This window comes from Brassica oleracea, chromosome C4 (assembly GCF_000695525.1).
Source record: "Brassica oleracea var. oleracea cultivar TO1000 chromosome C4, BOL, whole genome shotgun sequence".
Lineage (NCBI taxonomy): Eukaryota > Viridiplantae > Streptophyta > Magnoliopsida > Brassicales > Brassicaceae > Brassica > Brassica oleracea.
In genome coordinates this window covers 39,413,277-39,425,295 of record NC_027751.1, presented here as the reverse complement: position 1 = coordinate 39,425,295, position 12,019 = coordinate 39,413,277, and the positions used below count along the sequence as shown (strand labels likewise).

At 38.6% G+C, this 12,019-nt stretch overlaps 1 protein-coding gene across 1 annotated transcript; it reads right to left on the bottom strand.

Annotated features, from left to right (window-relative positions):
• Positions 1-5,114: 5,114 nt before the first annotated feature.
• Positions 5,115-6,324, bottom strand: LOC106339651 (protein CHLORORESPIRATORY REDUCTION 7, chloroplastic). The gene is made up of 3 exons (XM_013778498.1): positions 6,170-6,324; positions 5,932-6,074; positions 5,115-5,482 (listed from the first exon to the last, which is right to left on the bottom strand). Exons 1-3 carry the CDS (start codon positions 6,222-6,224, stop codon positions 5,210-5,212), a joined length of 471 nt encoding a protein of 156 aa, XP_013633952.1. The 5' UTR covers positions 6,225-6,324; the 3' UTR covers positions 5,115-5,209.
• Positions 6,325-12,019: the final 5,695 nt, after the last annotated feature.

Here is a 12,019-nt window from a genome sequence, read left to right as displayed (position 1 = left end):
TTTTCGCGGCCATGCTGCAACATGGTGGAAACAGCTCAAGACAACCCGATCACGCACAGGCAAAGCACCGATAAATTCTTGGGACAAGCTCACAAAACACCTTCGACAAACGTTTCTGCCGCACAACTACGAACACACCATGTATACTAAGTTACAGAACTTGCGCCAAGGTAACCGAAGTGTGGATGAGTATGCTGAAGAGTTCGCGCTTTTGCTAACCCGTAATGAGATCAATGACAGTCAAGTTCAACTCGTCTCGCGTTTCATTGGTGGTCTGCGGCCGCAACTTCAAAATTCAATGGCACAATTTGATCCTTTAACTATTGGAGAAGCTCATCGCCGTGCGGCATCATTCGAACAACAGTCGAAGTCGTCGAACTGGAACGCATCGTCTTCGCGATCTCGTCCTCAAGACTCTGCAAACAGTACCACTCCATCGACCTCAACCAAAGATATCGGTGATGCAGCAGTATATGTAACTAAACCCAATGCATAAGACGATCAACAACTTAGGCGGTCAACTCGACCTAACGCGCTACGTTGTTACTCATGCGGTGAACAGGGACATCACCAAACAGCATGTCCCCATGCCACACGCCGAGGGTTAGTCATATATGTAACAATTGACAAGCAAGAAGTCTACGATTCACAGGACGAGGTGGACCAAACAGACGAGGATGCTGTTCAACCGACTACGGGTGATCATGGACGTTTACTGGTGCTTCACCGTGCCTGTCTCGCACCTCAGCAATCTGATGACAAGTGGTTACGAACAAATATTTTTCGTTCAACTTGCACAATGAAAGGCCGTATATGCAGTTTTGTTATTGATTCCGGGAGTTGCCGAAATGTGATCTCCGAAGAGGCAGTCGACAAACTGGGCATCACCAGAGAGAAGCACCCATCACCTTACAATCTGGGTTGGCTTAACGATACCGCAACCATTCGTATCACGCAACGAGCGATCGTTTCTTTCTCGATTGGACAACACTACAAAGACCGCATGTACTGCGACATTGCTCCAATCGATTTTTGTCATCTTCTTCTGGGCCGACCTTGGGAGTTTGATCGCAAAATTATTCATGATGGAGCTAAAAATACATATAGCTTCCTCTAGAATACACAGAAAATCGTCCTCCTCCCTTCACAAGAGACGGCTACTACAACACTACCGCTACCACCAGTACAGCCAACTTCGCCTCCACCAACGATCACTCCAGCGACACCAAATCAACAGTCTCCTTCACCGTCAACATTACTCTGTTCTTATGGAAAATTCGTCTCAGAACTTCGATCTGAAGGGTTCGCTTTGGCGTTATTGCCAAACAATGACCACCGGCCCCAAGCTTCATCACCGCCACAAGCTTTGAGCAAGGTTCTCACCGACTTTGCTGATGTTTTTCCTGATGAACTTCCGAAAGGTCTTCCTCCTCTCCGGGACATTCAACACCAAATTGATTTAGTCCCAGGCGCAACACTACCAAACCGACCACACTATCGTATGAGTCCGCTCGAGCATGAAGAGTTGCGTCGACAGGTCGAAGATCTTCTCCGCAAAGGTCATATTAAAGAAAGCCTCAGTCCATGTGCAGTTCCGGCTCTTCTCATACCAAAAAAAGATGGTTCTTGGCGCATTTGTGTGGACAGCCGCGCAATTAATAAGATCACCATTAGGTACCGGTTTCCTATTCCTCGCTTGGATGATCTTTTGGATCAAATTGGATCGGCCAAATTTTTTTCCAAGATCGATCTCAAGAGTGGTTATCATCAAATCCGTATACGGCCGGGAGATGAGTGGAAGACAGCTTTTAAGACCAGGGAAGGTCTTTTTGAATGGCTAGTTATGCCCTTCAGTCTTTCAAACGCGCCAAGTACTTTCATGCGAATCATGAACCAAGCTTTGAGACCATTCATTGGACGTTTCGTTGTGGTTTATTTCGATGATATACTTATTTTCAGCTCGTCGTTGTCCGATCACACGGAACACCTCGGAAAGGTACTTTCAGTTCTGCGATCCGAGAAATTATTTGCAGCCAGGCAAAAGTGCGAGTTCGGCGTCTCCAAAGTCCTATTTCTCGGTTACGTGGTGCCGGATCAGGGGTTGGCCGTAGACCAGTCTAAAGTCGAGGCCATTAGGTCGTGGCCAATACCAAAGACAGTGTCGGAGGTACGGAGTTTCCATGGGCTTGCTTCCTTCTATTGGAGATTTATCGATCACTTCAGCCCAATTATGGCACCAATTACTGGTTGCATGCGAGAAGGTAAGTTCGATTGGACGTTAGACGCCACACGAGCTTTTGATGTCATCAAAGCAAAGCTTACGACAGCTCCAATACTTGTTCTTCCCGACTTCTCATTGACTTTTGAGTTACATTGTGATGCTTCTAAATTGGGCATCGGTGGCGTCTTAAGTCAGCAAGGGCGTCCTGTTGCGTTTTATAGTGAGAAGCTAACAGGAGCACGTGGACGATATAGCACTTATGATGTCGAGTTTTATGCTATAGTTCAAGCAGTCAAGCATTGGCGCCACTACTTAGTTCACCGGGAGTTCGTTCTCTTCACAGACCATGACGCTTTGCGACACTTGGACAGTCAAGCCAAAGTTTCGGCACGACATGCAGCCTGGATCTCCTATTTACAACAGTTCACCTTTGTCATAAAACACCAGTCTGGCAAGACAAACCGTGTGGCTGATGCCCTCAGTCGCCGGCATAGTTTGTTGACTACTATGCATTCTACGGTTCTTGGGTTTGAATCGTTTGCAGATTTGTATCGACCTGTTCTTTGCTCGAATTTATTGTGAGGCCGACCAACACCTGCATAGCGACTATACGGTTCAGGATGGGTTCCTTTTCAAGGGCGTACGTCTTTGTGTGCCAGACTGCAGCTTGCTTTTGAAGATAATAAGTGAACTACATAACGAGGGACATGTGGGCAGAGATAGGACATTGCAGTTGGTTATGGAGTCGTATTTTTGGCCTATGTTGCGAAGGGATGTGGTGAGATTTGTCGAGCGTTGCCGTGTTTTCCAAGAAGCTAAGGGCAAAGCTTCCAATGCAGGTTTATATCTTCCGCTTCCCATTCCTACTCAGCCGTGGTCAGACGTTAGTATGGATTTTGTTTTGGGATTACCTCGGACCCAAAGAGGACACAATTCTATATTTTTCGTGGTCGACCGTTTTTCCAAAATGGTCCACTTTATCGCGTGCAAAAGGACAACTGATGCTGTGAGTGTTGCTAGTTTGTTCTTCCGAGAGATATATAGATTACATGGCTTGCCAACGTCTATCGTCTCCGACCGTGACACCCGGTTTCTCAGTCACTTCTGGCGGTCCTTATGGAAGCTGTTAGGCACTTCTCTCGACATAAGTTCAGCTTACCATCCTCAAACAGATGGTCAGATGGAGGTCGTTAACCGGTCATTGGGAAATCTACTTCGTTGCCTTGTGGGAGATAACTTAAAATCGTGGGACACTAAACTTGGTCAAGCGGAATTTGCACACAATCATGCCACAAATCGAAGTACAAGATTCTCCCCTTTTCATGTTGTGTATGGTCTTGTTCCTCGTGGTCCGTTGGATTTGACTACCACACCGGACAATACACGCCATCATGGTGAGGCTATCGATTTCATTACCAGCCTTCAGGATTAGAAAAAGAAAAACAAATTGTAATTTGTTAAACAATGCAAAAAAATGTTCAGCTGCATACACCAAAAGAGATCGGCATTGGCCTTGAAACGTGATCTTAAGTCTTAACTGGAAAAACTATTGTTATTGTAAATCAAATCAAATTAGTTCCTAATTAATTTGATCTACTTAACAAATAATAATTAACAAATATGTCCATTATTGAGCCATCTTTTGACTTTTTAATCCAAAACCTCTATAGTCACAAACATGATGCTAGAAACCTTGTCACGGACAGCTGTCCAAATCTTGTTTTTAAACCAAATACAAAATAGTGATTACCACTAAGCAAGAGCCGACATGAAAAGTAGCATAATTACCATCAAGTACACTCTTAGTATAAATCATCTCCCAGCTATGAAGTTCACAAGTGCAAACAATATTACATACATGATGCAGCGTAACTTGTGATCCTTGTGATCACAACTTCCTTTTCATATTAGGAATTTCCTTTTCTATGTTTTGGCTTTTTTCCTTTTTAATAGCTATTAAGTTTTCTATTTCCCTTCGGGATTAGGTTATTCTTCGCTAGTATATATAGCGATGCAATTAGACCTTTGTAAGCACCTTGAATTTGAATAAGATATTGAGTTTTCTTAAGAGCTTTCATAAGCACTGCGAAGAGTATTCGCGTCCCCTAAGAACTTTAACGAGCACTGCGAAGAGTATTCGCGTCTTTAACCTTGTTACCGAAGTTACCTTCGTCGACAAGTTACCTGAGTTGAAGATCAAACCCTAGGTCTTCGACTTATATCGCTTCCGCACTCTATCATCTCTTGACTCCCATGGGATCAGTATCACTACAGACGTCAAGGATTGTCTCATAAGTGTAAGAAGCGAGATCAAAGCTTAAGAATGATGTCTATATTAACTGAATTGTAAAGCCAAGCTCTGATGACAATTGGAAGCGTTCTTTGTGAATCCAGCATCTCCCGTAGTAAGTAAGAAGGGGAGGTCTTGCATTCTCTGCCAAGAGAAAATGAATCCAAATGGCATTACAGCTCAAGATATATATCAGTTTAACCAAACTAATGTACTTTCAGTTCGTGTCTTATCACAACCACACATCAAAGAATGCACGTGTATAAAATGTACCTGAACTTAACTCCTTGATCGTCCACTGAAGATTCGGTTGTGCGTTTGAATATGACGAAGAATTTTAACAGTCTAACAGACACTTTAACGTACATAAATCTAAACATAATGATTTGTGTCCTCCGTTTTCCACTCTTTATCAAGATTTTGTGAAAGACGTTGTGACGTTGAAGTTTGGTAGCTCCTGATTGGCTAATTAAATTTTCTAAGGTGGACAGACTGAACACTTAGGATATTGTCCTTTTAGTACAGTAGATATTAAGGGCTAAATTAGAATTACGGTAGACACTATACTAATGGAACAACATTGCGATTATCTCATTAGAACAATAGTAGTCAATTTTTGTTCTATTTTAGCAAATTTCTCCATTTTTCTTACAGAACCATGTGCTTATTAAATAGGAGAAACACAATACATTTATTAATTACTCAAGACGAACTTGATACCATTGAACAGAACCCACTTCTCCATAAACCTCTAGTTCACATACAGCTTTAACCAAGAAATCAACGGCTTCATCAAGGTTATCGAACCTTGCCAGGTCCGGTGGCAAAGATTCTACGGGCCAGTTCTCGAGCCAGCCTTTGAGCTTAGCCTTGAGCTCATCTTCTGACACAAACTGTTCATCTTGTCCTGCCTCTAGCAGTACGTACGTATCCGAGTTCGAATGCACTCTTCTCCTCCTTATTGCACAAACCTAAGTTATATATATATATATATATATATATATATATATATTCATATCCGTTTATTTAAGTTCAAATATTTATCAAGATCTTTTCAAAAAAAATTCTCTATGCAACTAATGAATTTAGCTAACATATGGTATGGCTAAGAAGTAATAGAATCATAGAAATTAGAAAATGAAAAATGAAAAATATGCCACATAAAATAACAAAACCTATTAAGTGATTTTATTTTAAAATTCAAATGACAAACCAAAAAAATCTTCTTGTCTTTTTGTTCTAAACCACAAAATGTCTTTGAGTTTAATTAAACAGCGATCCGGTAAATTAAAACAAATGGCAAAGTTCTGTTTAATAGCGGAAACATTTGCTGGGTTTCAATGAAACTATAGATATATTAATTTCTGAAAATTTTAACAATGTTTTACTATCAAAATTCAGTTTATATATCAACACTTACACTTAAATGGTTTCTGCTCTTTCCTGGAGTCATAATGCCCAACATTGGACAACTTATGGGATCATGAAAAAGGTTTGTGGAGTTTGCAGGAAGAAAATCTGTTGCTTGAAATCTTTCAATCCAAGCCCACTGGTTTTGTCGAGCTGAGAGTAAATAAAGAAACAAGGAAGTTGAAAATCAATTCGTTAGGGTGAGAAGACAAAAGTCTAGTTGAAGAAGAAAAGTATTTCGAGCTTACAATTGAAGAGCTTATCTCCACTGTTAAAAATCTGTTTCTGAAGAGAAATCTCCATTTTGATTTCCTGGCAAAAATACTTCAACACTCTTTTGTATTGTAGTAGGAGCAATATAAGCTTCTTGTAGATAAGATGATATGACGAGTAGCATACACCAGCGATTTTTTCTTATAATTTCTAGTGAAATATATATATATTAATGGGCCGTTACTGACCTTAATTGGCCCAATTATAGTTGTCCCAATAATTGTTTTGCCATAATTAGTTTTTATCCAATAAAAATTAGACCATGTAAGTTTTACTTTTATCAATTGAGAGATTTAGCTATATAGTAAAACCTCTATAAATTAATACTCGATAAATTAATAATCTCTATAAATTAATAAATTTCGTCGTTCCCAACTCGGACCGGTTCAAAATTTAACATAAATCGATAAAATAATAAGATAATACTTTTTAGAAACTTCTATGTAAATATATGGTCCCACTAAAATTATAAATTAATAATTTATATGTATACATATTTTATATAAGTAAGAACCTATTATTATATTGTTTTTTTATATTCACACTGGAATTATCTTTATATTTCTTTAACACTTACTCCCTCCGTATCAATTTAACTGGTGTTTAAGGATTTTGATTTTGTTTCAAAATAAGTGATGTTCTCACAATTCTATGTGAAATTTAATATCATTTGAAACTTTTGACCAATTATAAAATACTGCGTCTTTTTTTATTGGTTGAATTAGTTTTATTTAATGCTATTTTATGTAACCAAAGACAATTACATAAAAGTTTGTATTTTCTTAATATTTGTGCAAAAACCTTAAACACCTCTTAAAATGATACAGAGGGAGTAATAACTTTGATGAGATTTAGTAATATTATATCTAAAATCACATTTAAATTCTATGCAATATATATTATATACACAAAATAATATAATAAAAGTTATATAAATGTTAAATTTCAAAAAAATAACAATTAATTTCTATACACTAAAATTAAATATTTTTTTTATCTTAGAATAAATATATCTTAAAATTAAAAATGTAAATAAGGAAATTTTTGTAAATTAATATCTCTATAAATTAATAAAATTTCAAAATCCCAACATTATTAATTTATAGAGGTTCTACTGTATATACATACTGAAGAATGATATTAGAGAACTACACAGGATGAGATGTAACCGAAGAAAGAAATACCATTTGTCGCCTAGAAAGACAATATTACCCCTAATCCATTCTGCAAGAACTAGTTGGTGTGTTGACGTCACACAGCTGGGACACACTGGATAATAGTTGTACTTTAATTGTAGCATTGTAGGTCTCTAGTGGACATTTACTAGCCACCTGATTTCTTCTCATATTTACATCCATATTATTAAAAAAAAATTATAATCTATGAAGAAAAACTAATGGAGAGATATAATTAACAATGAGATAATTGGCTCCTATATACATAATCGGATCCTTAATTAGCTCTCTACACACGATTTGATATTAATATTATTTTTTCTGATTTTAACCCTACAGATAGCCTGCTGCCAGTCCAATTTGATTAGAGTTGTGTTAGTGTTTGCAGCCTACTATCTATCTCTCTTCTTATCCTAGGTTCTAGCTCTCTCCCTTTTATCTTCTTCTCTCTTCTCTTATTCATTTTCTAGATCTTCTATTTTTTCTTCTTCTCTCTTCTCTCTTTTCTTATTTATTTTCTAAATGGTTTATGAGAGGAAGATTCAAAGAAGGCAAGTGAACAAGCGAACTGTTTCAACCATAAGAAAAAATCTCATGATTATCAGGTGAAAACCATAAGAAGAAATCTCATGACTATCAGGGTATCATTAAACCCAAATTAGCTAGCTCTCGGAATTTTCTTTTATATTTTTTAAAATGAGAGTACTTAGTTGGAATTGTCGAGGTATGGGAAGCAAGTGGACCATCAGCTATCTAAGAGAAATATGACATAAACATAAACCGGATTTCCTATTTTTATCTGAAACAAAGCAAGATTCAGAGTTTGTTCAAAGCTTTCAATCACACTTTGGATTTGATAATTCAGTTATAGTAGATCCAGTGGGGACGAGTGGTGGATTAGCGCTTTTTTACAATAACGAGTATCAGATCCAAGTATTATATTCTAGTAAACGAATGATAGATGTGGAAGCGGTGGCTCTTGGGAAAATGGTTTATCTTACGTTTGTGTATGGTGATCCAGTCCAAAAGCTAAGGGAACAAGTATGGGAACGTTTGACTAGAGATGGGCTTTCGCGATCTGAACCCTGGTTTATCATTGGCGATTTAAATGAGATCACGCGAAATCATGAAAAGGAGGGAGGATCTTTGCGAAGTGCAGATTCATTTATTCCTTTTAACAATATGATAAGGAATAGTGTTTTATTGGAGTTTCGGGTTTTCGGGGGGTTTTCGGGGTCTATTCGGGTTTCAGGCTTTCGGGGTCAAAGATTTCAGCCCCATTAGGATATTTCTAAGTTTCGGTTCGGGTTCGGTTCGAATCTTTGCGGGTTCAGTTCGGGTTCGGGTTCGGATAACCCATTAAAATTATTTTTTAAGTTTTAAAATTCATTATATACTTTTAATTTCTCAAAATCTATAAACAAAATATTATATTACATAAAAATTTGAATAACATATGTCAAAATGCCTAAACTTAACAAATAATTTGATTTGGTTTGAATATTTGGATAGATAATCAATAGATATTTTAAATATTTTTAGTGTTTTGAGTATATTTTAGCTATTTTAGACATTTGCTTTTGACTATTAGTATATATTTTCAAGTATTTTGGACAATTTAAAAATATCTTATATATTTTAGATGTTTTTAACAGACGTTAAATCTAAAATATATTTATATACTGGGGTATAGAAATCAATTTCGGATACATTCGGGTACCCGGAATACTTCAGTTCGGGTCGGGTTCAGTTCGGGTTCTTTAGATACCAAAATTTTGAACCCGTTCGGATATTTAATCAATTTCGGTTCGGGTTCGGTACTATTTTTTTGGGTCGGGTTCGGTTTGGTTCTTCGGATTCGGATTTTTTTTCCAGCCCTACACATAATGATAATATTATATATTTTGGCTATTAAAATAACTTGGTAAGTGAGAGTTATATCATCTAGTAGTTAAAGTGTAAAAATACCATTGGGTGGCCCCTTTCCAACTAACATATATGATGCCTTGTTACCAGATCTTTTTAACAAAAATATGAGTAGGAATGTGCAGTTTGTCACTCCATATGCTAATATCATTTAGAAGATTATGGATTGTCACATATTCATGTGTACTATTTAAGGTATTAATTAAAATTTTTGAATCTCTTTCGAAAAATGATTTGAGATAAACCTGCACTCCAAACATTTTGTATTGCTTTAACCATCTACTTCAAAACTTGGTCCTGCGTTACCTGCACAACCTGATCCCCACATTTTTTTAAGCCTTGACAATCCATGACTATCTAGCTACCAATAACAGTTACCCGAATTGAGACCGAAGGTAGCATCATAATTGCATTTGAGCAGACCGGTAATGGGTTGTTAAGGATACTACAGATCCTAGACTTCAACTTAGAATATTGTACGTAATATCGTAGGAGTAGAATAAGGAAGTAGCTTTCAATGCTGAGCCCTAGTCGGCTCCTTCTCCTCTGTATATAACTTCCATTGTACAGCATCTATGAGATATACAAGTTCTATCAATCTCTTCTCATCTTATATGGTATCAGAGCGGGATACACGATCCTGACTCTCTTTTTTACTCGATCTTCCTCACCCTCTCATCCCCTTCATTCTTTTCTTCTTTTACATCAACTCCATCATGTCTTCTACAACGGCGGAGACAGTAGATCTCACACCCGCTACTCTCTTGAATATCAACATGTCGAATGTTACAAAACTGACATCGACAAACTACATGAAGTGCCTTCAAGTTCATGCCTTGCTTGAAGGCTATGAACTAGCCGGACACCTCGACGGAACCACACCAACACTGTCCCCGACAATTACCACCGAAGGAGTGGAGACCACGAATCCTGCCTATGCGCTATGGCGGCGCCAAGACAGGCTGATCTTCAGTGGTCTGATTGGCTCCATCGTAGTCTCGATTCAGCCGATTGTCTCCACAGCAAAAACGGCTTCTGACATATGGACTACTCTCGCTGCTACGTACGCCAAACCCAGCAGAGGCCACATCCAGCAACTCCGACTTCAGATTCGTCAATGGAGCAAAGGCACCAAGACAATTGATGAATATATTCAAGGTCTGACAACGAGATTCGATCAACTTGCCTTACTTGGCAAACCTATGGACCATGCAGACCAGATCGAATACATCCTTGGTGGCCTTCCCGACGACTACAAGCAGACTGTAGACCAGATCGAATCACGTGGTGCTACTCCCTCTATCACTGAGGTCCACGAGAAGTTTCTCAATCGCGAGGCAAAGCTACTGACAGCTCCTGTCTCCGACTCACCGATCACGGCCAATACTGCATACACACAACAGCATCAGTCTCAAAACCCTCAACATCAGACGCAACGCCAACCACAGACCTGGAACCGCAATCAACAGCAACAACACTACAACAACTCCAACAACAACCGATACAACAACTCATTCTGGTTCACTTTCTCAACCGTACAACGGTAACGACAAAGTGCTCATAGGCGATGGTACTGGACTTCCAATAACTCATTCTGGTTCACTTTCTCTTCCCACTTCAACTCGCCCCTTTACCTTAACTGGTGTTCTCTGTGTTCCCCATATTCACAAAAACCTTATTTCAGTATACCGCCTGTGTAATGCTAACAAAGTCTCTGTTGAATTTTTCCCTACTTCCTTTCAGGTGAAGGATCTATTCTCGGGTGTCCCATTGCTCAGCGGCAAGACCAAGGGTGATCTCTACGAGTGGCCAGTCTCCTCTTCCACCATCCAATCCTTCTTCACCACAACCTCACCTAAACCGTCCTTACGAGACTGGCATTACCGTCTTGGTCATCCCTCTGCTTCTATTATCAATGATGTTGTTCCCAAACTTTCTACTCAAACTTTCTTTTGTTCTGATTGCGCTATTAATAAAACTCATAAGCTTCCATTTTCTCAAACCACCATTGTTTCTTCTCGACCCTTGGAATACGTTTTTTCTGATGTTTGGACCTCTCCAACAGTCTCTATTGATAACTTCAAATACTATATCATCTTTGTAAACCACTTTACTCGTTATACCTGGATCCATCCCCTCAAAACAAAGTCCCAAACCCGTGAAACCTTCATAACCTACAAGGGCCTTGTCGAAAACAAAATTCAACAGAGAGTCGGTACTCTTTACTCCGACAATGGCAGAGAATATATAGCTCTACGCTCCTTTCTCGCTGAATCAGGCATCGCCCACCTCACCTCTTGATACCACTCAAATTACCCTAAGGAGTGATTTATACTCTCTCAAATAAGAGGTCGAGTTGTAGTACTTAGGGATCGAATTCCCAGGGAGCTAGGGAACCTAAGAAATCTAATATGATTTGTTAAGCTAGATGGTTTCAGAGATTTAAATGTAAATTGCAGTTTAATATTAATTACAGTTTTATATTGAACGAGTATTTGTTCAATAGGTTGATTGAGGTTTTGGTGCTTAAAAAGGAAATAGTTAGACTTAGGGTTTTTATTCAGGAAACTTGAGATTATAATCCTACAGATGCTTAATGAGTTGCATGCATGATAATGTAAAGCTCAACTACTAAGTCAACAAGTCCATCATCGTTCGCAATGTTTGGACCTCTCTATTAACTAGATCTAATGATCTCAACTATCGTATGCCGATCAATAGAAA

Bases quoted from the DNA above. Each gene is read 5' to 3' on its own strand.
- LOC106339651 (XM_013778498.1), bottom strand. From the start codon at position 6,224: ATGGAGATTTCTCTTCAGAAACAGATTTTTAACAGTGGAGATAAGCTC. The intron at 6,075-6,169 runs GTAAGCTCGAAA...ATTTACTCTCAG, and splicing joins TGGAGATAAGCTCTTCAATT to CTCGACAAAACCAGTGGGCT. The intron at 5,483-5,931 runs GTAAGTGTTGAT...TATATAACTTAG, and splicing joins AGAGCAGAAACCATTTAAGT to GTTTGTGCAATAAGGAGGAG.